The sequence below is a fragment of the Lepisosteus oculatus genome, chromosome 8 (genome assembly GCF_040954835.1).
Source record: "Lepisosteus oculatus isolate fLepOcu1 chromosome 8, fLepOcu1.hap2, whole genome shotgun sequence".
Taxonomy (NCBI): domain Eukaryota; kingdom Metazoa; phylum Chordata; class Actinopteri; order Semionotiformes; family Lepisosteidae; genus Lepisosteus; species Lepisosteus oculatus.
This window is the reverse complement of record NC_090703.1, coordinates 12,432,183-12,459,803: the sequence shown is the minus strand read 5'-3', so window position 1 is coordinate 12,459,803 and position 27,621 is coordinate 12,432,183. Positions and strand designations below refer to the sequence as shown.

Here is a 27,621-nt window from a genome sequence, read left to right as displayed (position 1 = left end):
TATGTTGTTCAATCTCAGACAGAAGTGGAAAACGTTTGAAAAAATTGTGCTGGTGGAGTGAGGCCCTCTAAGTTTTGTTCACTTTTGTGTGGGAGTTTTTGGTTGTACAGGAGAGATTATGTGAAAGTATCAGCCCTTTCAGATGGCAGGGGAAATACAGCAACAACAACAAAAAAAGTTTTTTTAAATGACAGCCATTCTCATTTTTTTTCCCCCATTAAATTATGTTGTCCCTCTCTGTTTCACCTGCTTGTCCATGAGGACCTCTCTTTGTAGCTTGTACTACTAGAGTTCAGAGAGAGCGTTGTGAACTGTGAGTTTCCCACAATGCAGTTTCCGGACTCTTTTTTAAGCATCAGGGGTGACTTCAGGGGGTTTACATTCTCCGCTTTGTACATCTGAAACTAGCCTATGGGGGTGTTAGTTGATATCCACCCACTTAGCAGTCAAATAAACACAGAGTCTCCATTAGAATCAGTCTACAAAAGACAAAGACAATTTTCCTTGAAAGCTCATAAAAACCTCGGAAATTAGTCTGCTTCTCTTCATCTGAAGAATTTTTTTATAGGTTTTGGATGTTCGGTCTTTTATTTTTGTTATTAAAGGTCTACAGAGAACAATCCCATAAAACTTTAAATATTAGCACCCACCTCTCCCTTTCCTAAGGATTTATGTCCATGTCATGCATTTGCTTTGTTGTTTTCTTAAGCTATTTTTTTAAAGAAATATTAGAAACATTCATAGCCTGGAGAGGGTGCATTATTACTTATTATTTTAAGAATCTGTAAGTGAATTTGCACAGACGGTCGTAGTGTGACAAACACATGCCTTTCTTGCTTCATTCATGTGAACTGTATTGTACATATGATGTATTAATTAGCTACAAAATAACAATGGCATACTGTAATTAATGGTATTAAAACAGAAAATCAAAACGTGATTCCATTACCTTTTTAAGTAGTGATCTGTATGGTTCTCCTGTTACTGTTTTGTCCTTCATTTTGTAAACCTGCTCTCGCTATTGCTAAGGACAAAGGCACTCAAAAGATTGTAACTGGGCAACAAGCAAAGATGTATTAATTCTGTCCTCCATCTCAACAGAACAAGCTCTCACATAGTATCAGGCACTAATAACACTGAGGGGATAATTTTAGATAATTTATTTTAGATTAACAAATATTGCAAAATGAAACACCTGTAATTTTTTCAGCAACTTTACCAATTGCACGATTATGGGAAAATGGGAAATACCGAAGAAAATACACGAGCAAGGAAACGGGAAACAAAATGAGCACAAGCAAGGTAATAAAACACAGTTAACCAAAACAAACAAACAAACAAACAAAGCCGAAGCTGACATCGTACAAATGCCAGTGAGCAAATGTGAGCACGAACTGAAAAGCTAACCGAAGTTGAGCCGAAAGCCCTTAAGGGTGGAACATCTTCGGTATTTAAACTGTAGATCTAGTTGCTGATTGGTCGGCCATTGATTGATGGTGATGTCACAACTGCAATGATGGTGTAGTGATGTACCAAGGTGGGGGTATCTGAATACCAGAAGCAAAAAACAAAACAAAAATACGGACACACACGGGGACGTAACAACAGCTCATTCCATAGGAGATCAAGCTGGTCTTTTTACATGTTCTCATTCAAAGAGAGAGTTTTTGAATAAGCAGAGTCACAGTAACACTGTCTCAAATAAAGAGGAGATAAAGAGAGATACATGAGACTTAATGGGGATGCATTATTATCAATGTAGCACTGAGCACTGATGTAGCACATCACTAGAATGAGGAGTCATTGTTGGAACATAGAAGAGCCACCATGTTCAACCAGTGCAGCTGATGATTTTGCAATGAAAAAATAGGAACTAGGAAACTAGGAACAGCTCTTGATTCAACTCATTTTAATGAAGCTAAGTGTGAAAAGCTGATTAAACATATAGGATGACTTGCTTAGCTCTAAATTTTGTAACTAATAGATGAGAGTGGGTTAAAATTTCTCATTAATGAGAAAGGATTTGTTACAGTGTTGCACACATTGACTGTTAGGTGCAGGAACATTGTGCATTATAATTATATATTGTATTGCTACAAGAGAGCCAGGAGTTCATTCTGACTGGAGCCTAAGACTGGATATTCCATTGCTGATACTCTTCAAGTTGGAAGAGTCCAGTCTAGAAAGTCTAAGGTCTCAGCTTGATGATGCTCTGCCTCCATGTTGAGATGTGGTTGGAAAATCACTACCAAGAAATAATTTCTGACCTGAATAATCTGAGAGAGAGGAATCTGTCTCCTGCAAGAGTGTTACACAGAGACTGGATTTGCAGATGTTATAAGACATGTACAGTAAAAACTCTTGTTTTTCCTGTTTAGTAACCAACATCAGTCATGCTCTGATGGACTCCACTTTCCTGTCAGAATTCTTTCCTCATCACTGGAATCCAGGAGAAGCAGACAGAGCTCCCACCCAAGGTAACCTCATTGCTCCTATCTCCAGTACTGTACCTACTGCAGGATTGTAAAATTAACTGTTTTTCCAGTGTGATAATATGCACATTCATCTTCTGCACAAGGATATATTTCCTGTGCAGCCTTCTGAAGGATTCCTTTTTAGGCTAATCCCAGTCCAACTTTGGGTGAAAAATATCATTATATTTTTCATGTATATCAAAGTAAGTAAAAAAAAACTTTATCTCCTTCTAGGATTATCTGATCAAAAACTCAGAGCCTGGAAGTTTCCGTGGTCCACCTCTTAGTGATCCCTTTCTAACAGGGTATTCATTTCATTGCTAGCATATCTTAAGTGGGCTCAGCTGTTTGTTACCCTACCATCCTGGCAAATAGTAAACTTCTCAAAGCTAAAATTATTTTTTGCTTTAAATTTATTCTGCCATGTTTATATTTCAGAAGACGTAAGCAACCAGAGATAAAAAACCTAATGAATTTGTAAACAGTGCATAGAACCTTTCTCTCATGTACCTCATGAATAATCTATGGCTTAGATAGTGCTGATCTGCAGAGTCTCTCAAGTGCTCTTTCGTGACTCCCAGGAGTGAGCAACAGGGGTTCTGTGTTGTTCACTGTTTGAGCAGATAGAAAAGCTCTCCTAGCACTGTTTGTAACTGACTGTCTTACACATGTTTTCTGCCTTTCTCAGAATGGACACATTGCTTTCATCTCTGTTTGTTTCAATACTTCCTCTTTTTGTTTAATGATTATTTTAAAAAAACACACCTACAGCCAATTATTTGAAGGCCTAACATTTTCTTTTGAAAGGAGTGTTCTCTCAAATGGCATTCTGTTTCTTTGTTCCTTTGTCCTGAAGTAAGAGATTCGAATCGGTGTCATTTTGACTGTGGGATATCAGCAGTGAAAGTATTCCGTGCAAGTAGCAGCCCATTGTAAATAGACATGGATAATTGTATCTGTGCTATAGCAGTTCCTGTGAAAGGGTATTCGGGAAAAGTTTTACTCACACCTGTAAGAAAAGACTAGTTGAAAATGCATTGAACATATTTTAATGAAGTCAGATTGCTATAGAAAAACTGTGTAGAGTTTACCAGTTTTATGTGTGTTAGATTTTCAGAAGTTCCAATTGGAACCAGGACTTATAAGTTTTTTTCCCTGATCCCAGAGAAGTGTTAGCTAGATGTGAATGCTTATTCTAAGTAGTTTCTTTGCCCATGGCCCTGCAATGGGTTAGCATCCTGGTCAAAGGCAGTCATTTATTCTCATGCTTGCTTTGCATCCAATGCTTCTGCAGTTGGCTCTGGCTTATTGTAGCTTATAAGTTATAAGTGTCTAACTGGTTATGGATGCGTGAATACCAAAAACAAAATCTTTTTATTAAAATTGACAATGACTTTGTCACAAGGAGCTTATTCCTTGAACAGAATCTGGTCAATAGTCAGTCTAACTGTAGGTTTCTAGAGTGGGGCTATAGAATTCCTATTTCAGGATTTTGTGTTGTGCTCATCTTGGTCTTTGGTTTGGCTTGATGTGTATATATGATCTGGCTAAGTGGATGAGTGTGCACTATGCAAAAGACATACAATACATTACAATTTTATTCTGTATGCAACATAATGCACAATGTCTTTGTATGTGAGCCAGCTGAGTACTGTCTGTTCTACTATAGAGAGTTGTGGGATGTATTGGAATTATTTTAATTAAGTGTTTTTGTCCACTTCACGGCAAAATGCATTTGTATCTAAAATAGTTTTATTCTTGAAATCATTCGCTCTGTAGAATCCTTGGGTGTGCTTACCAGTATTAACTCACTCCCAGTATATAAAATAGTTACAGTGTATATTAAGTGAATACATAACTTTTGGGCGAGATATTCCTATTAAAAGTAGATTTTTATTGCTTCATGTAGTGTCTCCATCTATATATATACACTGTATCATTTGCAACTTTGTGGGAGTTTTAACTTGAAAAAGCTGAAAGAAGCTACAGGTAGCTGTTGCCTGGAAATGTGCCTTAATTTGCATGAAGAAAGAAGATGGGGAAAAATGTCCTGAACATATTGAATTTCTTTTTCTAAATGACACTTTCTAATGGGCCTGTCATTTACCTGTTGAAGGAATATGTCTTAGCTCATCCAAGGTTTTTAGTCTACCCTAATCCCCTTTTGCAATGTTAAGAGTACACTAAAAGTCCCATTACGTTGGTAACTTAGAATCAATGTCTGAACTCCATTGCTGGTCATATCCAGCCCAGAGCTCTGTTTGTACCTGTCCCTCCTTGGAGATGTAATTTGCTTACATCAAACAGGTCATGTTCATACAGTAGGTATATTTTGTGGTTTGTAAAGCTTAAAACTTGTATTTATTTTCCATCTTTTAATCACTTTTTTAAATTATGCTGTTGCAGAGAATACAGGGGTTCTCTTTGTATTTTTAGCTGCAGACCTTTGACAATTGAAATGGGCTCCAAAAAGAAATCTGTATCATATTGTACTGCAGTACCCTGAATTTTTGGATTTGTGTTCCCTGTGTATCTCTGTGTGTGGTGCTATTACTTCATCATTCTGGGAAGCCTCTTACAATCTTATAAGTAGGTGTATTATATGCCATACTGAAGATGGTCTTTACTTTCCCCTCTCACTGTTTCTGGGTCATGGGGGACTATTTGTCTGGTTTTGACCTTCTTGTGTGATTCTTACCAGAAGGAGATTAGTGGCTTTTCGGTCATCCTCATGTTTTTGAAAAGAATAAAGGCTTTACAGGCTTAAGAACTGCGTGGGTCACTTTTCTTTTGTACGTTGTCATTTTTGATTGGAGTTAGGAACCATCCCCATCTTGAGAATCTGTTTAAGATCAGATTTCAGCCGACAGAAAGCTCAAGGAAAGATCAAGGCTGAAATGGGAAAAGTGTGGCTCTGACTTATGCATTATTCATTTTCTTCTAAGTAAAACGTACTGTAACTCATTTATGAGTAGTTCAAAATGACCTAGTTAAATTGTTTGACAAACATCTGGATTCAGCAGCCCTTCTCTCAGTGTGTTCAGCCTGTGGCCTTTCTGGCTTAAAAAAAAGTAAATTACGTCCTGGAACAAAGGAATGCAAATGTCTGTTGCAAAGGAGAGGCTGCAGGACTACGAAGAGGGAGCTGTAAACTGACCCCTGTGGATTTGGTCCTGGTATTACACTATTCAATTAAAAGGGCAGTCTTGAATGCTTTGACCAATTGTTCAAAGTTGTTGTTCACAATATTTTTAAGAAGTGACAAAGAAGAAGGCTCCACAGCCGAAATGTCAGCTACCCACCTGACCTATAATACAGACAGTTCAATTAATGTTTTTTATTTAATCTGATAGAGAATTTATGGTCAATATGTTATCATCCTCAATAAAGTAGCATTTAGGAGAGTATTTTGACAGTGTGGTTAACTCTTTCTTCATTCTTGATTACATATGCATATTACATGTGCAATTTGTAATTGTGGGTTTATTTACTGTGGTAAACCTGTAAATCCCAATGCCAAAATATGAAGACTGAAGTGTCCACAAAACACAGCTCTTCTCTCGAGCTTAGTAACTATGTAATTAACTACCTTAGTTACTGAACCATCAGTCTTCACTTAAGTTGGTGTTAATGTCAGCACATGACTTTCTCTTTTGGAAAAATATATTGGGATTATTTTTAGGAGAAAGTATTGTAGATGGAACCTTGATGATTTGACCATAAAATCAAAGAAGAGATTACAGTTACAGTGGGAGAAGTCAGTTGGACATCAGTTAAGATTAAACAAAAAACAAAATGCGGTTTCTCTGACATCTTTGGGAACTGGCCATTCTTTGGGTCCAGACTGCCATTGAGCAATTAGAGTCAATTAAAAGCTTCCTGTAGACAGAAAAAGAGCCTCATCGGGATAGGTGCAGGCTCCTGGATTTCTGAGTTAATCTGTTATGTCAGCAGGCCCTGTCCTTAAATCCACTGCGCTGCTTTTTTCTTCCCTCCAGCTATTTCCTGTGACTTTGAGTCACCTTGCTCCTGGACCTTGTCCAATCACAGCACAGGGGGAGATTGGCTTGTCACATTGCCACAGCAGGCTCAGCCCAGTCGGCAGATCACACAGCCAGCCACTGATCACTCCACAGGTGGTACTGATGGTAAGAGCTTGGGGATGGTTTACGTCATGGCCTTCTCAGCTTTCCACGCTGTCAAGCCCAGACTGGGAGAAATACAGCTGAAGCACAAAGAGGTTTTTCTGTAGCGTTCTGCCATGTATTGTTTAGTTTTCTGGATTGCAGTGTCCTTGTTGTCAAAACAATTAGTCAAGGCTTGTCTTCAGCCTGGTGAGGTCAAACCACTTTGGATGGGACCCTTAAAAATAATTAAAGTTAGATTTTTCTGGAACAGAACCACATTTAACAGAACAAAACAAAGAAGAATGTTTTGTGTAACTCAGCTCCGCTTTACTTTTGACCCACTAACTTTTCTCTTGTTGTCACTACCCAGGTCACTTCCTACTCCTGACAGCTGCAGCACAGGCTGCTGGGATATGTGAATTCTCCTTGACAAGCCCTGTATTGCCAAACAGTGCCCCAAGATGCCGGCTGCAGCTGGCACGGTACCAGTCTGAACCAAGCCAGGGGGACTTATCAGTCCAGGTCACAGCAGTAGGCACCAATGTGGTAACAAGATCAACAGCTCACAGTGACCGGGAGCAGGAAAACAGCAGGTCAGAGTTTGCGATTTACTCTATAACAACTCCATCTTTTAACTTGCGTCCAAAGTACATGTTTGCTTTTGTTGTTGTTTCTTGGCCTTTGTATTCACAGTTTCACCTGCCTGGCATCATTCTTACAAGATTATAGACTCCTCCACTCCAATTCCTTTACAATCACGTTAGATAATCCTACATTACCATTTACATGCCTGAAATGCACTGTGCGACTGAGACACAATTTAATCTAAGCCTTCTTCTGTTACTGGCCGCTCTCTTCTGGTGCACCTAAGACCTCCTGCACCGTGCCCCTCCTGACTTCTCCGAAAAACATTTCCAACAAATTCAATAATCCAGGCACACATCCATGCACATCCATCCACTTGCAGCAAGAATGAAAGGAGCTGTAAAATCCAATCTGCTCCTGGTACTGTACTCATCCTCCCTGACAACACTGCATTCTGCACAATGCCATTCCTCTGAAAGCAGTAGAGGCTTCTGTCAAAGGCATTATACAAGGCTTGTCTTCAGCCTGCTTCATTTTTACTATGTGACATCTTTTATTATCATTTTTAGTGGTTATAACAGAAAAAAACACTGGTTCATTGTCTTACTAAAAGCACCTACTGTATGTAACTTCTACAAAGTATGGTGACATTGTGTCAGTGACAACCTAAGGTTCGTCAGTGATCCCTGGTTAAACTTTTAGAAACCTTTTTTTTCTAAATTTGATGTATTTATGCAAGGCATGCAGAAATTTTGACAGTAGTTGCTGATTCAGAGATAAAATGGACTGTGAATTGCCATTTATTCAGATTTACGACTCACTGATATAACAGTTTATTTTCAAATAAATAAAATGTGCACGTCTGATGATATTTCGTTTCGTTCCAGTTACTCTAACAGTAGAAGGCTAAGAGCAGAGAATACCCTTTGGCATTTGGTTTAATTTAGTAATGGCATTAGGTTCCACTGGCACTCCTTCACAAAGGGAGACCACTTGTATCTGTGTGTCTTCTGATGAGATGATGTCCTTACAATTGATTTTATGCCAGAAGTCCTCCTTCCAAGACAAATAATAGTATTTCAATTCTTAAAGCAGGGATCTGAAAACTAATCTGGATATACAACAGGTCAGAAGAAGGAGATGGAGGGAAAAGAATAATAGACAACATAAACAGTCCAGTATTAAATTCCCATTATAATATACTGCTGTGCCTAAAGACAAGTGCTTTTTCTGTGAAGGTCAGATTAGTTGAGACTGCCAGTGTGGATAATGTTCAGGCACTCTGAGTCATTCTGGTCTGTGCGCAACACAGCCTCTATTATCTTGCTGGGAAATGGTTAAGTTAAGCAGTAGAGGCTTCAGTATGAGGTAATGGGAGTCTGTGTGACGAAGTACATTAAACCGAGAGACCCTTAAATAGGCTGAAATGGTTTACGCATGGGCATAAAAAGTGCAACATGTGACATAGAACTAATTCCTCACAAATAAACTGTTGTAAAAGTCATCAATTCTTTGACCTAAGACTGAGCATGGAAAGTGGTCTGGGTTTTTTCTGCCCATACTAGGAATTGACTCAAAAGTGATTACAAACTTAAAATAAATGAGTCTTCTATTGGGAGCTCAGTATTACAGGATAAATAATTAGCCATTAGTGTCAAGGAGACATGGATCTAATTACAGCAGAGGAGTTTGTTCGTCGGTTTAAATTAGCTAGGTCCATTTCATTTCACATGCTATTCTCCCATGTCTGCCACAGCTGAGCTGTTCTGCAATGCCACTTCACATGGATTCTTAATTAGAAATATGAGCAGCTTGAACAATCAATTATCTCCCAATAACCTCAGAACAACTTTGAATTGGAGTTGAGGAGCCTTAAAGGGTTTGACTAACTTTCTTTAGAGATAAAAAAAACAAAAGTTTCCAGAGAACATACAGTAAATTTGAAATTCAGGAATACAATTTTGTTTTAAATGGATGTCTGCCAAAAACAGTATAGACTAATTAATCTTATTGTAGCTTTAAATGTACTCAACTGCCAGGGACAGGCTATTATCATATAAACATTGTGATATGAAATAGTGATGCATTTTTCAAAACTATAATGCAGAGTAGAGAGAATTTCGTGCAGTCTGAGTTACTATGGATTTGGTTTTGTAAGAGGTAACCTAAAGTATATAGAACTTTGCTTGTTTTACTGTATGTATCCAAGCTACTTTCAGAACTTTGCTTGTTTTTATATAACTTTCTTTTTGTTTTATACTAAACTGGAATTTAGTACAAAACTGGAAATTTCAAGCTGGCCTCAACTGGAATTTATCCACTCACTGGTGCACTAAAGCCATTTTAAGATTGGAGATGAAGATGCACGTCACAGAGCACATGGCGTGTGTAAGACTGTCCACTCCTAATTCCCACTGTGGGGCCTGTGGGGCCTTAGGGAGCTAGGGCGTCAGATGAGCTCTTAACAGGTAACACTGAGAGCTTACTAATGCAAGGCAAGTCATCAGTGATGCTGAGAAACCTAGCTGGCCCTGGCAGCATTCGACAGCATCCTTATCTGCTCCTGCTTGGAGAGGCCCAGTTGCTCTCTGCAACATAGCCAGCAATGTCTAGACAATAAGGTGTACGCTATACAAGTGTAAAGCAGCTGTAGTGGTTTCGCCCCATCGAGGACTGAAGAATGTTCTAGGTCTGTAATATTAGAAGAGATAATTTCCTCATTTTAACTCCACTTTTAACACTTTGTGGTCAGTGGGAAATTAATCATACAGTAGATGGCAAATAATGATGAGGACTTTCATTCTTCTTCTGGGAGAACAAAATTTTAAGATTGAAGAAGGAATGGTGCACATTTTGAAACTTGAAGATGTCCTACTGTTCTAACAGCACAGCTGAATACATTCATGCTATAGTTCATCTCGGTCTCAACTAAATGGGCATGATCAGGTTCATTTCAGTTTAAATGGGCCCCAAGGTAAATACAATTTTGTTGAAGGACATTAGGAGACCATTAAAATAGCTACAAAGCTTCTGTTAATACATAGAGATTTGTCTGTAACAAAAGTCAAACAGCTGTCTGGCCTATAATATTTGGGCTTACGTCTAAGTATACAGGGTGAAAACACAGACAGCTTTAATGAAAAGCAAGTTCTGTGTATCTTTTAAATGCAGACATTATTTCTGAAAGGTAAGCTTTAAGCCTGATAGAAATAGTTATCATTGATTAAATCATCATGATTTCTTCCACTCCTCCACAAGTAGTTAATGGTTTTGATTAACACCATTTACAGTCAATACAATTGTTTGTGTCCTGTTACTGATTGCAGCCTGTGTATGATTCTGGGCAACAGTTTAAAGTTGCCAGAAGGTAATATGCTTTCAAATTGCACTTAACTGCAGCCTTCTACAGAAAACAGAGCAGCTGAGGAATGGTGTGACACAGTCTACACTTAATACTTTTTAAATTAATGTTAAAAACTCTATTCATTAAAAAAATCCTGTTCAATGTAAGCATTGATTTACAGCCTTAAAAGAATGAATATGTAGTCATTAATTTAAGTGTTTACTGTTACTCAACAGTCTGTATTTTTGTTTTCAATTTAACTTATTTTTTTTAATTTGAATAAATGAATTGGATTAATAAGATTAAATGACATACAATATGCCCTTACTGCTCATCGTGGAAATAACATTTGATTTTAGCAAAGGGTTTCTAGAATGATTCAATCTATTCCTGATAAATTGAAGGAGTTTTTAGGCCAAGTCTAGTTGAAATTGAATAGTTTCTTTTCTCACTGTGAGAATGTGTGATTCATTGGTCCTCTGTATCCATGTTTTGACCCTTAAAGTAATTTAGCATGCTGCCCCATCTCTCCAAGTGTACTGTTAAAGAGGTCCTTAACGGAAAAGGAAAAAAAAAATTTAGGATGTGAGGTGTGAGTGACTGCTATCTGCTGCCGCAGCCTCTGACCCTGGATTCCTCTGTTTTGTTCAGGGCCCAGTGGGAGGCGCTGGTTGCCGAGATTGGTCAGGTAGATCAGCCCTTTCAGGTCACCCTCTTGTACTCCATATGTGGCCATGGAACTGGGGGCACACTAGCTATCGACTCCCTGGAGCTCAAGGACTGTGTCATAGGTAAGAGGAATTAAGAGGACGGGCGGGGAGCTATATGAAACCCGGAGGAGACTGGGCTACATAGAGCCTCAGTGTGCCAGTATGGGACTCCTGTTCTCTTCCGTGTCATGACAGGTGCTCGCCGGCCGGAGGCCAGCTGTGTGGAGGGCACGTCTTTCCAATGTGACGTGGGGGGATGCATCGACAAGAGCAAAGTGTGCGACTTCCACAAAGACTGCCCCCTAGGGGAAGACGAGGCAGCTATCTGTGGTGAGTAATTTACCTCTTGGTGTGCTCCATTGGGAATTCCAGCTTGTGGGAGGAGTTTAAAAGGGCTAGTGGAAAAGGGCAAGTGGAAACCAAGAGAACTGTCTGCATTGAGTAGGTTTTAATTCTGTAGTTTTTAGTGGGGATCCTCTAAGTAACTCTCTGACTTGTTGTTTCATGAAATTGCTGTTCATGCAGCTGCAGTGACTCCTATTTTTCACAGTTTAGTGGAGCACCAGTTTAGTGGAGATGAGTTCAATGCTCTCTTGATTTTGTTATACAGTAGAACAAAAAGGCATTAAAATTAATTAGTAACCTGTTTCCTCAATAGTTCAGGTGGGTAGCTGCGTCAGCATGCGTAGGCTGCAATGAAACAAGTAATAGGTTTATTCCATGCTGGAAAAAAAAGAAGAAAGAAAACACAACATTTCGGCCGTGGAGCCTTCTTCAGGTGTGACACCTTGACACCTGAAGAAGGCTCCACGGCCGAAACGTTGTGTTTTCTTTCTTCTTTTTTTCAGTATGGAATAAACCTATTACTTGTTCCTTTGTTTCCTTAGTAGATCTTTCTCCAGTCAAATAAAATGCATCAAATGTGTTGAGTACAGCAGTGTAGAGGGTAGTGATTCCTTCACCATAGGGCCAATTTCATGTACTGTAAAAACACCCCAGAGTAATGTGCAATGAAATAAAACCACACCACACTCAGCCCCTGCTGGGTGTTGAGAAACCTTAATTGCTGGGGTTATTTGAGCTTCAGGGTCTCTTGGCAGGAGAGAAAATTAGAAACAGTTGAATTTTTGCCTGTTCAATATCATTCTCTTCTTCTAGCACAGGGATCAGAAGTATTTTACCACGTTTATTCATAACAAAGCAAATTGTGAAGTTTTTGCTGACACATGGTGTCGGGATGTAGAATTAGGGGGTCAGGGGGTTAGGGTTAGGGTTAAGCTGCTGGGTACATTTTTATAAGTAGGATCAGCAACTTGGCCTGGTGGCTGTGACTGTAGAGAGAAGAGCAGAGCGAGTTAAAAGTCAAGCTAAGGTTAGTTTTCAAGAATTAGGCTAGTGACGGGGTTATGTTAAAGCTAAACAACATTGATCAAAGGTAGAAAGTTATCTGGCATTACAGTTGGAGGATTTGGGGGTTTAAGGGTGAAGCTTAAGAGGTCTGACTGAGATTAACCTGAAACTTGTAGGGATAGAGTCTTTTTTGGTATTACAGTAGGTTATATTTTTGTGGAACCAACTTTCAGTCAGAGCTAGAGAATGGATAGGATCATTCGGTTTAGATTGAAGCTGATTACAGGTTTATGAGGCTGGAGTTTGCGTTAAGGTGACGCAATAAATTTGGTAATTTACTGTGTATTTCTTAGACAATGTTGATCTAGCAAAACCTTTTGGAACTAAACTCTTTAAAAACAGAAGTGATCAATTAAAAATAATTAGGAGCCATGCTTTGTTTTGGAACCTGAAATACACTGCTTGTTTTAACTAAACATTTAAGTGTAATATATAATATTTAATATTTTTGATAGGGGAAAAAAACCCTCTAGCTTCACTCAGACATACCTTGTGTAAAACAAAACTTTGGCATAAATTGTTAGAGAATAAATGATTTCATATGACATTTTGGTACTGGCACATCATGTGGATTCTTTTCAAACTGGGCAGATGTCTGAGGCTGGTTTCCCCAAGCCACAAGGCTAAACTTGAGAGTCGCTCATTCTGTGCACATGACCATTTTATTTATAATTCTGCTGTGGTGGTAGTGGATCAGTCAGAAAAAAATCTTGTTTTTCTTGCAGTGATAAACTCCAAATCCCTGAGTTTTAGGAATTTTTCAAACTAAACAAAAACCTGTCAGTTTCATCTGAGAAAACATCTTCTAACCCTCCTGAACTTCAGCTCCAGCTTAAATGCCTTTCTGCTTTAAGTGCAGGCGATGTGATTCTTGATGAGTGGGGACTGAAATTGTTTAACTGATTAATTTTATGACTTTCTTTTCATTTAAGAAATAGTAAAGCACAGTTATTGATTGCAAAAGTCTCACATCCCAGTAATATGAGAACTAATTGCAAATGAACTGTTCTTGTTATTCATCAAAAGCATGTAGCAGATGGTTTTAGAGATATACTTTATCTAACAAATGAAGCATTCTTTGAACAGAAGTACAAGCAGAGACAATCCTGTCAATTCAGTGGAAAAGTATGACCATTTTCAGACATTCTTTTGAGCAAATTAAAACCTTTGATAAAGAGATCAGTCAGCAGGTGCTGTATTTTGCCTTTAAATAACAGCTTTTTAAAATCAGTCACTCTGATATTGAACATCTTTGACCTACAATAATTTAATGTATAGTTATTTTCACATGTGTTCACCCAAGTTTCCCATTTAAATCAAGACTGCTGTGAAAGATATAAAGTACACAGCTGTTCGTGCAAGTCATTTCTCTTGTTTTTTGACTAATTTTGCAGAGGCAGCTGTATCGAATATCACATGCCAGGAGAGTTTGCACTACCTGATCATTATGTTTGTTGCCATATACCTCTGTTAACTTTAACCTTATAATAGCTTACGTCAAGAGCTGTTTTCTTTCATTCAGTAGATCTTTAAACATTTGAAAGCATGACATACACCAAAACTTCAGAAGTAAGTGTTCAGTAGTATTTCACGGTTATAGGTATAAAGTCAAGAAATCTCTTCTTTCTATGTCCCTACATAGGCAGTCTGTCTTTGTGCAACATACTGTAATCATTTTGTCAGAATCCAAACTTGCAGTCCTTTTGCTTTGTCTTCTATCCAACAATAGCTGGTTTTGCATGTGAAGTTGTAACAGCTTTCTCACTGGGAGCACAACACAGTGTGTGCTAAGCAGTGCTAAGTAATGAGGCTGCTTTAAAAACTGGCAGTACTCCTTAAAATGTTTAAATTGTTGAGCCCTGGGGATGAGTCTCAAATTCAATTCCTGGCAAGCAGAAACAGTTTTAAATGTACGTATGTGCGCTCAACAGACCAATTCATTATGCTAAGTGAATGCTGCATGCTTGCTAGAGAGAACTGTCTGAAACCACCAGCTATCAATACATCCACATAACAAGCAATGAAACAAATCAGCACAGCTTGACAACATATAGAAAGATGTTTCTTTAGAAATCCTAATTGAAAAATACAAATATATTTTGAAACGGACATTGCTGCTGCTACTACAACTGCTGTAACAACTGCCGCTAATAATTGTTTCCTCGTCTAGAAATGCAGATAACCATCTGCCTAACATTTGGTAATTTGTTTTTAAATGGCTTTAGTTGTTTTTCTTAAATGAACTGAGCTGACAAAGTTGGGTTTGATAAGGTTTTTCACTCTGAGTAGGTTTCTGACTATGTCTATAAACTAGAGTATGTCTAAAGTGTGGGTCGAGCAGGAAAAAAGAATCACCAAGATTTACTTGTACGTGAAGAAAAACAATGTTTTCTTAATCAAATTGTCACGATCACGGACTGAAATCCGTGTCAGATCTTGTAGAAGACCCGATGCGATGCGGTAAGAGCTGGAGAAAACAGGAGGCGTGGTAAAAGGGAACACACAGGGGTTTAATAGTGCACAAAATAATAGTGACAGTCCGTGAGACAGTGAATGGGGAAGACAAAACGGCATCCAAATCCAAATGGGTCCAAGGGCAGGTTAAAGCACAGTCCGAGAGTCCATCAACAAGGAATCCATCCTGGGACACGACAAAGTTAAAATCCCCGGGAGGGGGGAACACACGGACAGACAAAACATGGAGGTCCAAGGGTGACAGGGTGAGATCCTCCAGACCCCGGGCTCAGGAAGCGGGAGATGTCGGGGATGAGGCCTATGCCCTCAGGAGACGGACGTAGGGTTTCCTGGTGCCAGGCGGGCCTCGCGACATCTTACCCTAATGATGAGCCCCGAGGACTGGAGGAGCTGGTCTTTAAGTAATAACGCTAAAAGGGTACACCTGGGTAACTTAATCACACGGACAATAATGGGAGCAGTGGAGCGCCCTCTAGGGAGGGATGTCAGGCGTGACACAAATAAATAAAAAAGAATGTAATAGTCCTCCACAGGTTATGGTATGGCCTGCTTACAATGGCTGTGTAGTCCCCCTGCTATGCACAGCTCCACTGCACTGGTCCCTTTAGAGTAAGTTGGGCCAAGATGTGAGATTGTAGACAGAAACAAACCCTTGGAGCTCTGGCAGTAAAAAGATTCTCCAGTGTAACAGAACAGCTGAAATTTTAATGTGCACAGTATGATGCTGAAAACAACACAGCATCTTCTGTAAGAGCTTGTGATATGCTGGTCTGCTCTGCAGCCAAAGACTGCTCTCACTTGTGCAGTATATGCACAGCACTGCACACAATAAAATTCATATCGCTAACCTGCTATGAGTGAACATGTCAAGTTGTGAGGTCACCATCATAAAAACCTTTCTGGAACTCCTTAGAAGGTGAGACAAAACAAAAAAAACTCTGGTCTCTGGGACGAATATTTTTGAACTTTTAAGAAAATATCCTTCCTATTATTTTCTTTATGGCAGCAGAGAATGTTCCCTTAACCTTCATTGCCAAGTACAGATCACATACTTCTCATGGCTGTAGCAGGGCCGATCAGCACTACCAGACTCAACTGAATATTTATATTGAGCATAACTAGTCATTGATGAAAAGAACATAGACTGATCATTTTCTTAAGTATCCTGTATCTGTATGATAGTAAAAATGGAATGGGATCTCTCTGTTTCTGTTGCCTAGACTCCCTGCCCCCTGGAGCCTACTGTTCATTCGAGTCTGGGCCTTGTGGCTGGTCTGTGTCCAGTGAGCCCTCCTCCTGGATGCTGATCAGTGGGAAGGACCTCTCCGCTAGCTCAGGTCTCCTAGGATCCACTCTGCAGAACACTGAAGGTACACCCCTGTCCAGTCACCCCTTGCTAAATGTCCGTCCCAAGAAACTGTTCTCTCCACTAGATGAATGCAACCTATTCAATTTTGTTATTTTCTGAGTAGTTTGGATTTGTCACACAGTATATTTAATTTTAGAGTTTATGGGGTCACCAGTTAGCTTATCTAAAAAAAGAGGCTCACCCTGCAGGCAGATGAAGCCTTATAATTCAGACAATGCTGTTTTGTTCCCTAAATGGCAGTAACAAACTGCCCACGCAGTGTCTAATGGCACACACGTAGTGCTAAGTGGGCATGAGCTGGTCACCATCCCTTCAACATGCAGTAGCCACAGCAACTCCTGTGGAATTTTGCCTGTCAGCTTGCTGTTCACACTTTGTGCATGATTCTCATCCTCTGTAAGGGTGACATCTGCAAGTTCTAACATAGGACATTTGAAAAGAAGAATATTTGTCTGTTCAATTTTTCTTTAAGAAGATTTGAGGCCTGTGCGAAATAATATTGATTTGGTTTCTGGGAAGGTCAGTAGGTATAATTGCTCAATGCATCCCTTTTGCTGTCACCTGCAGGCCACTTCCTGTTCATGAGAGTAGGTGATAACTCCACTGGTGGAAGTGCTGTGACTCAGAGCCCCTTCCTTCCACCTACAGCTGCCACTGGGGAGTGCCAGGTGAGACTGATGGACAGGTTTGAAAGAGTGGGAATAGCTGCCAGTAGCTCCTATGTCATACCTGTAGTCATCATGAGCCAGAGTACTAGAGCCAGACTCCAAGAGAGTGTTAATCCCAAACACTTTCTGCACTATTACTATTACTGTTGCTGCAGTCATAGTATTTAAAGTTGCTTGTAAATCTCAGACGGACTCATCCAGACAAAAATGTTCCACTAAATGGAAGAGTCCAGGACCAGCAGGATTTCACCTTGAAGCCTTTTAAAATGTTGTTTACAGGTGCAGTTCTCCCTCTACCTGTACGGGGAGTACAATGGCACAGTGCTGCTCTCAGTGGAGGAAAACGGTACAACAGGAGCATCCCCCCTGGTGTGGGAGAGAACAGGCAGCTGGAAGGACAGTTGGCTGGAGGTCACTCTGCAGCTCTCTGACATTCTGAATGGGTACTCACTTTTCAAAGGGGTAGTTTAATATATATGTATTGCTGTACAGTTAGCCAGACATTTAAGCATGGAGAGCGCAGGACTAAATTCACATCTCCTGAGTGGATCTAACCTTTTCCAGACGCAGTTCAGTTACTTTAAAAAGAAAGCCAGCAGCCATATCACCCTGCACCTCACAACTGGCAGCCCACTGAAGCTAAGTAGGTGTGAGCCTGGTCAGTACCTGGATGAGAGACCTCCTGGGAAAAACTAAGCTTGCTTCTGGAGCCAGCAGTTGGTGCTCACCCTGCAGTCTGTGTGGTTCCTAATGCCCCAGTATATTGACGGGGACACTATTCTGTAAACGGGTGCCGTCTTTCGGATGAGACGTAAAACCAAGGTCCTGACTCTCTGTGGTCATTAAAAATCCCAGGGTACTTATCTGAGAACCCTCTTTCGTAAAGAGTAGGTGTGTAACACCGGCGTCCTGGCCATATTTCCCCCTGGCTTTTATCACACACGGCCTCCTAGTAATCCCCGTCATGGCTTCATCACTCTGTTCTCCTCCCCGCTGATAGCTGGTGTGTGGTGAGAGTACTACCGTACTATGGCTGCCGTTGCATCATCCAAGTGGGGCAGCACATTGGAGGAGGGGGGCACACTGGTGGAGGGGAGTCCCCATTACTGTAAAGCACTTTGAGTGGAGTTTCCAGAAAAGCACTATATCAATATATCAATATAGCACCTTACATCAATTTCCCTACGGGATTAATAAAGTATTATCTATCTATATAAGTGTAAGGAATTATTCATTATTATTCAGCTTCCCTGTTTGTCTTTTATTCTGTCTGCACATCTGAACAAGGCTCACCCGTTTGCCAGACAAAAGTAGCACAGCAAATATCCTGCTTGCTCTCACATGACTTCCAAAGTCATTTATTAGCATTGTTAAATGCGAAACTGACATGTTAAAAGGAGTAAATGAAGTCCCAGTAAATGCCTGGAGGCTGTTCAAGACCGTACTGTTTGGTTAGTTTGGTAAAGACAAAGTATTTTAGTATTTTTTACAGAACCTGTGATCCTCTAGGTTTCACCTGAGCCTGAAGGCCGTTTGGAGGCCAGGTTCGACTGCAGATATTGCTGTGGACAGCATAACTCTGGGACCTTCCTGCTTTGACATAGGTATGTGTGCTTTTCCAGATGATTTTGTCCCCTGCCTCAGTCAGCACTTGGATAAGAACCACAAGGTACAGATAGACATTGAGGAGGACATATCAGGAGGTTCTTTTTCATCCAACGGACACAGCAGCAAAACCTTCAGGCTTTGTGAGGATTTAGGCTTGATAAGGTTGTAGTCTGACTAATCTCCTCAAAATAGAAAGAAAAGACTCTTGGTTGCATCCCTGGGAGTGTAATGAAAAAGATTCCATGAAACAATATTGTATCATGATTTGATCAAGATTTGGAAAATAATGTTGTTTTGGACTGCACAAGGTCTTTACTCGTCCAATATTTTTCTTGACTGGTTCACTTTGGAATGCAACATATTGAATTGATATTTCCTATTCCCACTGCTGCTTGGATTATCCGACTACTGTGCTGTTATCAAGTACTGGTCCTGCCAACACCCCCTTCAAATAATTCCAGCGTATTCTGCATGTCCACAAATTCATCACTATTACCGCCTTGTCTCAAAGTCCTCGAATAATGTTACGTTATAATCCACATATAAAATCTGCAAACCCAGTTGTGTTGAGGTGATACTTTTGCAGTGAAACATAATGTTACATTCTGTATATGTCAATAGCACTAAAAACAGCTTTGGCAGTAGGCATTGCCGTCCTTGTGTAGGTTTAAAATATTTTGGGCCAAGAGGAGCAATAGTCTGCAGTTGAGCAGCTCAGTGACGGGGGCATTGGAACACAGAGAGGAGGATGGTCAGTGGTCACCTGCTGAATTGGAGGTGGAGATGCAGGTGCCCTAGAAATATACCTACCTTGGTAAAAAGAAAAGTGTGAAAGTCTTGGAAAAACCTGGAACCATAATATCAGCCCTAGGCAAAAAAACAGTGTATGGTATACAGTAAACGGGGAGAATCCATGGGAACACTGGGAGCTAGCAAATTTACTGTACCATGGTGAGCTTTCACGTTAGAAAGTGATGTGACAGGCTGATTAGAAATAGCTTTACAAGGCAAATGGAGACACATTGCAAAGCAATGCTAATGCACTGCGCTTGAACCCAACTACAGACACATGTTCAAATATGACAGGTTCTTCTTAGAAGCTCCCTGCAATTCTCTGAAGGCTTTGTACCCTTATGCTTTACACTTGTATAAGGCTAAGAAAGAAAAGTCTGCCTGAGCCTTTTGCAATTCTGAAAGAATCTTTCTAAGACGCTGTCTTGACTCAGCATCAGAAGACTTTTTGTAGCAAGATATGATTCTGGTAAATTCTAAAGGGGATAAATTGATGTCAGTGGTCTGTCTCATCATGCAGATTTTACGTTTGTGCTCTATTCTCAAATCAGCAAAAAGAACTGCTTGATTCTCTTTTCCTACTGGGAGTCCTAGAAAGAGCTGAGCTGCATGTTAACTACTGTTGCGGTTTACTGTAACCGAGACAGGAATCTGAACATGGAGCCTTGCCAGCAAAGCTCTGAGCATGAAAAATAACCCAAGCCCTATTAAAAACTGCTCTATCTGTAGTACTGTGTGGGATATAGGTGGATATGGAAACTTTATGGCATCAGCCATTTGTCCTTTCAATTAACAACCACTCGTCATCTCCCTTCGAATGCTGTGTGAAAGTACAGCAGGAGCATTATGCTGAAGAGTCACCCTGCAATTGAAGGAGATCTATGCTAAAACATCTGTTTATCACAAACTGCAGATTCCAGGCACGTGTTCCATTCCTGGGATCCAGATAATTTTGGTAGCACTCATTCTTTTCTCACTCCTTTTACAACATGGCTTTTTTCCATGTTGTAAAAGGCGCTGCTCTTTCATTCCCCCCGTCTTATAAACCTCCCTTATTCTTCTCATGCTTTTAAATGGGTCTCCCTGGGTCACCCTTGTCATTAAGTTCCCTTTTGTCATAATGTACTGTACAGCCTCCCTCAAGTCTGTCTCGGTGTCATTAGTAACTGTTTGGCTTTGTCAGTCATCCATCTTCATCAGTCATGAATCCTTGACTTTACGAAGTGCTCTTGAAAAGCATGCTTTGTTTATTGCCCAATAAATGCCTCCTTCCTTGGCTCAGTGTCAGCTCACTCTCTCAGCAGACAATTCCAATTTGGAAAGAAATCTTAGACAGTTGCTCGATTTTTATTTTATTTTTTCTATCCATATGCCCTACCTCTTCTTTCTGGCTCTCCCATTTCAGATCCAACTACTATGTTCCAGAGGCATAGGCTCCTACAGGAGATGGATGCAATCAATGACCTGGACTTCTTTGGTCCACTTCCTGAGCCCTCTGCAACAGGTACAGCACACACTGCAGCATTTGGGGTGGGAGAGTGAGCTCTCTGGATGCTCTCTCATTAATGGAGAGGAGGACTACAATAAAAGGTTCTTACATGAGATTGCTAAGAGCTCTAGTAGTGGTTTACTATTTTTGATAATGCGCTGATGTCACAATGTTCCAGATTGCTTTGTTCTCTTTATTTCTGCTTTGTCTTTTTTATATCGGTACAAGACTATAAAAAGTGAAAGGTGAAAATCTAAAACAGGCCTTCTCTTTGAATTTTTGACGCTAAGAGACTTGTCAAATGTATGCGAAAGTGCATTGGTTGCAAGCAGAGTTTTTTTATATTTTCTAATAGTCTCTCAGGTCTTGCACACAGCATGTCAGCCTCTTCAGGGCCAAAATTGTTGCTTTTTCCCAAAGGAGAGATCTTGCCTGTAACTCTGTGTGTCTGTGATGTGGCGTGTAGATCAAAGTGATGCCTGTGCTTTAACTCCTTGCTCTTTCCTGCTTGTCCTCAGAAGTGTCCTCCATGTCATGGTGGTTTACTTCCTGTGGCGCCAGTGGCCCCCGGGGGCCCACACAGGCTCAATGCGACAGTGCCTACCGCAACACCAACGTCAGCATCACTGTGGGCAAGGACGGGCCACTGAAGGGTGTGCAGATGTGGAGGGTGCCAGCTACAAACCGATACCTGTAGGTACATTAGAATCTCAATCAGGCACTGCCATCTGTGGAACATTTAGTGTCAGGAGCGAAAGCATGTGGCAAGCATTGTGAATGAATGTACTGTAGGAGGGAACAGACCCTTAAGCTTCAAAAGGAGGATCAAGGAAATGGTAATTGTGCTGTGCTGTTAGCCATATTAAGCACCGTAGCATTGAAAATCATTGTCATTGATGTCTACTTTCCCCAGGACAATGGCATCAATTGCACCTAAACAGCAAATGTACAGTAGTTGAATAAATTTGCAGTCGAATAGCCCAGTAAGGTTTGTTTGGAAAGGAAGTTGCAAAGGTCAAAGATAGTATTCATTAGATTGTGAAAACGTATATACAGTAGTTAAAGGCCTATAGATCCTCCTAATTTGTTATAATTTATACTACACAGTATACATACTGTATTACTGGGCTTTAATGAATTAAATTGTTCTTCATTCTATACCAAGTCTTACAGTACCTTCATTATTTAGTATTCATTAGATTGTGAAAACGTATATACAGTAGTTAAAGGCCTATAGATCCTCCTAATTTGTTATAATTTATACTACACAGTATACATATTACTGGGCTTTAATGAATTAAATAGTTCTTCATTCTATACCAAGTCTTACAGTATCTTCATTATTTAGTATTGTGTGTGAAGCACAAAAATAATGCAGCTTTGAGACTCGTTGCGAGGGCTATGTATCACCATACTTGAAGAGTTTACAGTTGTCTGCACTCAAACTGAAGTAGCTCCAAGTTCATCTTTCACGAAGACAGTGGCATACCACAATAATTCCTAGGAGTTCCCAACTAGCAAGAATCTTCGTGTAAAGCCCTTCGAATCACTGCAACCCCAATGGATTTAAAACTAAATGAATTCTTTTCAGGTTGTGAAAATTAATAGAAATCCTAGAAGTGAGTGATTTTGCAAGAGTTTGACCACGACAAGATTCCTGTAGGAAAGTACTTTTCAAGGGTGAATTCTTATGGACACGGGATATTTAAATCCCGATGGTGTTTACCTCACAAGTTGCGAGTATGGAACAATTAACTGGCCATGTTTTTTAAATTGATCTGGATGCTCAGATAGTTTAGCAGCTACCAACTAGACTAGATGGGCTGAATAGCCTGCTCTTGTTTGTAACCTTTCAGAGACTGATTTTGAATAAATTCAAAGTCAGCTAGAAACTGTGTCTCAGGATGCTATGGTCAGTCCATTCTCCATGGTCATGGAGATGTCATACTGGTTCAGTGTGCTTTTAGCTCTAAGCAGTGGATCTAATTTTATATAATTTTACTACACACAAAAATGGAATCGAGAAGAATTACCAGTGTCTGCAGATACAGTTTTTGATTATTTCTCTTTCCTCATTGTTCATAACCTCCTGGACAAATTGCTGACCAAATGGTTTTGCCAAATTACCCAATATATGGGCTTTTGTGTGTCTTTTTTTATCAGTAATTCTTTACATAGCTGCCAGTTATAATGTGTGGCTTTTAAAATAGGAATTAAAATGTAGACTAATTAAAGATGAGCTGAAGCAAAGGCAGTACGTGGTGAGGTAATTCATACTTTCATTTTGTCATATTTATTGTTGCCTTATTTAAGCAACCAGCTGTATGTGGTATTCCTAACTTATTCATATTCTTTTCATGTACAGTGCCTATTATGCTGTATATGCAGTATAGATACTGATAAAAAGGCTTCTGGAGGGAATAAATGTATGAAAAGTTGTCAGTGGGACAAACTCAGACACCATTGTGGTCCCCACTTCAAAATGGTAGGGATCTGTAATCTGATGCTGCCCTGTATCCTCTGGCATTCATCAGAGTCACTGTGCCATTGCATCCTCTTACTCCGAGCTCTGTCTTCACACTCCTCTGTGTTTCAGGATCTCTGCCTATGGTGCGGCAGGGGGAAAGGGAGCCAAGAACCACAACAAGCGCTCGCACGGGGTCTTCATCTCCGCTGTCTTCCCCCTGGAGAAGGGTGACATCCTGTACATTCTGGTGGGACAGCAAGGAGAGGACGCCTGTCCAGCGGTAATTAAGGACCAGGATGGGGAAGAGGCACAATTCTGCCACACAGAAGAATACCACTCATACTGGTGCCGCAGACTAGACAATTAAGAAGTCTTGTATGATGTCTGACAGTTCCTTTTCTCATTTTGTTATGACTACAAGTGTTTAAAAAGCTTCTTTGTTGAGATTTACCACAGATCTCTGCAGGGCTAATGTGAAAATTAGGGTTTAAAAATGGATATTGTGGTCCTCTTTTCTTTGTTTTCATGAAATGCTGTTCAGAAAGCCTTTCATGAGACATAAAACAAGCAGAAAATTAGCAGATTTTACTTTGTACTGTGTACAAACAAATTGCAATTGTTTTCCAAAAACAAGATAACAATGCCGCAGGTCGTTTTGCAGGTCATAGGTAGAGAAGTCTTGGATCTTAGATGTTGAGTGACTGATTCATCGCTGTTTCCAAACAACCCTATTTCTATTTGCCTGTGTCTTGTCAGCGGAATCCTCTGACCCAGCAGGTGTGTCTGGGGGAGTCGTCCGTGATTGAAGATGACCATTTCAGTGGGGGCAGCACTGTGCGGGAATGGGCAGGAGGAGGGGGTGGAGGCGGTGGGGCAACATATATATTTAAGGTAAGACATGTCTGTGGCTATTATGATAAGACATAGATGGGCCATTTGTAACCTTTCTTATGTTTTTCCTGACCATTTCTGAGTTATTGGAGCTGTGCTAAGAATGCATTTTTTAACTATTCCATCTTACAATCTGCAGCCATAAAGAAATGTATAAAGGTTAGATCTTTTAGTGATCCAGAAAAAAAGCCCATCACTGCAAGTCTTGATTGTCATGACTTCTCTTGATAGGAATTTTACAGATCAGAGAATGATTGTGCAGCACCAGTTGGAAAAAGCCCATTCATTCATACTATATGCCACAGTTGTTGCTATTAGGTAATCCCTCCAAATCTTTGCCAAAGTCCTCAGGTGTTTGATGCTTGAATACCTTCTAGTCTTCTCTATTCAAGACCAGGAATCTAGGATTCAAGAAAGAGGAATTTTTCATTTGACTATGCAGGACACCTGCACAGCCCAGGGAATGTTCCTATTTTTAACCAATTTTAGAGCAGAAAAAACATTTTTGAAACCTGGAGAACAAACTGTAACTGCACAATCTTTTAATAAGCTCTTACTATTGTACAATTTTAACACATTTTCACATAATTTAAATGTTTTTTAACGTCTTACTGTATATTCAACATTTTGTGTGGGTGTTTTCACAGGAGGAAAACTATCCCTGTGAAAATTCTGCTAATTACAGTATTCCAATTTAAACTCCAACCTTTACATGTAGTTTGTGTTTTCTATTAATTGCCCAGCTCTCAACTTAAAGCATTAACTGCATGTATATCTATGTAACATTTTTTTCAATGCAAAAATTGATCATTAATGTGGAGTTTTATCAAAAGCCTTTCGAACACCTAAATATATCATATGTTCTGCATCTGTGGATCTGCCGTTGTGTCTGTTTAAGCTTTTCCAAATCCTTCCGAATCCTATTCCCATACAAGTTGGTCCTCATACAATTGTTTTCGAGGTGGATGATTAAAGTGAGTGTTGCGCCAGTTTCTCTGGTCACTCTATTTTACGCTGTGCTTTGACTCTGTGCTTTTGAAATCTTAGTCCGTCTGTGCGAGCAGCATCCGCCAGTGACGGCATGCTCCTCTTCCTGCAGATGGAGAACGGCGAACACGTCCCCCTGCTCATTGCAGCTGGGGGGGGAGGCAAGGCCTACATGGAGGACCCTGAGAGCAGCCTGGACCACATCCCCCTGGAGCAGTATGAAAATGACACGACGACATCTGGAGCCAATGGCAGAACCTCTGTCGCAGGTGACCTCTCCTTCCTGCCCCTGCGGTCACTGGCCCTGTGCCCTCCGAGGGCGGCTTTGTGCTTTGGCAACACCTAGCGTGGTTAGGAAACACTCCGTCGTTGAAGATCCACCTAGACGCAGAGCAAATGATCATTTTCTTTGCGCAGGAAGTTGTTTGAGGTTATTAAGGAGCAGAAAGAGTGAGGGAAGGAATACATTTGTCACATTTTCAAATGCGCAAACACTTGACTGTTGAAAGTAATGCAGGGTGAGTTTTACCTCAAATGCATTATTCGAGTTTGAGCTGTATGTGGAGAAAGAAATTAGCTCAAGGGCTGATATTGTGGGTTTTTTTTGTGTGTGTGTGCTCTGCAGGTGGAGGCGGAGGCTGGAAGGATGTGACCAAATACTTGTGGGGTGGCAGGTCTCTCCTGGAAGGAGCTGAAGGGGGATCATCATGCCCCCAGGCCCTCTCAAAACTGGCCTGGGCAACTTTTGGGGGGTTTGGAGGTGGAGGAGGTGCCTGTACTGCCGGAGGGGGTGGTGGTGGATATAGAGGTACATTCTGAAACAGATCAAGCATTACCATCTATTTCTTCAACCTTCTTTGTCTGTTTTATTCTTATTTTCTATAGCTTGTATTTTACTGTAATTCAGATCCACAGAGCATCCATGTGGCATGATATAAGGATGGTTAGTGCTGCCTCACAGCTCTTGGGTCCTGCGTTGATTACCAAATCACTATTCCTTCTGTGCGGAGGTTGTGTGATCTCCTCCGTTTGCAATGGTTTGCTCTTCCACCATCCAAAGACATGATGTCTAGGTTAATGATGTCTTAGATTCCTCTGCCTTGTCCCTGTGTGTGTGCAATTGTCCTGTGGTGGACTGGTGTCCTGTCCAGGATGTATTGTACTGTATTTATGGTATAAAACTTATAAGTCTAGGATAAGCTGCACAAAAACAAGTGAAGCTCTATGAGGATTTGAATATTCATCCATCTATTATCAGAAAGCCAGAGTTGACAGCCTTTTCAAAAATGTTGCTGGGGTGAAATGCTTACTGATGTACAGTATTGTATTTTTCCTGAATTGCTGTATAGCATATGGAAAATGTCTAGAATTCACATTGAAGACTCGCTTGAGAGATCTTTTGGATTAGCTGTAACCACAGTGACTATAACCACATGTTTTTCCTCTATTGTGTGTGATTTAAAATGATATTTAGCATTTGACTTTGTCAAAGATAAAACAGACACACCTCTATATACTCTGTCTTTTTGTTCTTGGCAGCCAGTGAGGAAATTCTATAAGAAACATTGCCAGTAAATTTTCTCCTGGAAGGATATGATGTCTGGCAGAATTCTGCTTCTCTAGCTCTAATGCGATATACTAAAACTGGATCTGATATTGGTGTTAGACAAATAATTGATTAGAATGATGCCACTTTACATAACACAACAAGTCAAACGATATTGCCACATTACAAGTATGCATATTTTAATGTTAATATATACAGTAAGAAATCTGAAATATATATAAGAATGATATGTGGTCATATTTTAGAATACAGAGAACAAAATCGTTTTTCAGTCAAGCTTTGTTCTGATCAATCTTTTCCATCACCTTCTGAAATACACTGCTTTGACTCTGCTTTAATGTGCCTCACCTTCATTCATCTTCATCCCTCTGCGCCTCAGGAGGCGATGCTGCTCCTACTGATGACATCACGGCAGATGGCCAGGACGGAATTTCGTTTGTGAACCCCATTGGAGAGATGTACCTCCAGCCTCTGGCAGGTATGGGAGCAGCCCAGCCGAGCTCCTGAGAGCAGCAGGAGAGTTGTTTTACCAGGTCCACACAAGACACTGCAGTACAAGTGGCAGGAGCTGGGCGGTGCACATATTTTTCTTCTGTAGAAATCCGGACAGGAGGTTTTCAAATGCTTTTATTTTTTTAAACATTAGGGCATTTTCTTAT

The 27,621-nt window shown here is 40.3% G+C and overlaps 1 protein-coding gene across 1 annotated transcript in view; it reads left to right on the top strand.

Annotated features, from left to right (window-relative positions):
- Positions 1–27,621, top strand: part of ltk (leukocyte receptor tyrosine kinase) — a 76,129-nt gene that overhangs the window by 27,868 nt on the left and 20,640 nt on the right. Inside the window, exons 2-17 of the mRNA XM_015339258.2 lie at positions 2,379–2,477; positions 6,473–6,622; positions 6,972–7,194; positions 11,181–11,320; positions 11,435–11,569; positions 16,345–16,494; positions 17,061–17,161; positions 17,441–17,604; positions 18,671–18,765; positions 20,967–21,065; positions 21,569–21,743; positions 23,647–23,797; positions 24,274–24,408; positions 25,508–25,664; positions 26,021–26,203; positions 27,342–27,440. Of these exons, the coding sequence (XP_015194744.2) occupies positions 2,379–2,477; positions 6,473–6,622; positions 6,972–7,194; positions 11,181–11,320; positions 11,435–11,569; positions 16,345–16,494; positions 17,061–17,161; positions 17,441–17,604; positions 18,671–18,765; positions 20,967–21,065; positions 21,569–21,743; positions 23,647–23,797; positions 24,274–24,408; positions 25,508–25,664; positions 26,021–26,203; positions 27,342–27,440 (2,256 nt within the window). The remainder of the gene's footprint in view (positions 1–2,378; positions 2,478–6,472; positions 6,623–6,971; positions 7,195–11,180; positions 11,321–11,434; positions 11,570–16,344; positions 16,495–17,060; positions 17,162–17,440; positions 17,605–18,670; positions 18,766–20,966; positions 21,066–21,568; positions 21,744–23,646; positions 23,798–24,273; positions 24,409–25,507; positions 25,665–26,020; positions 26,204–27,341; positions 27,441–27,621) is intronic.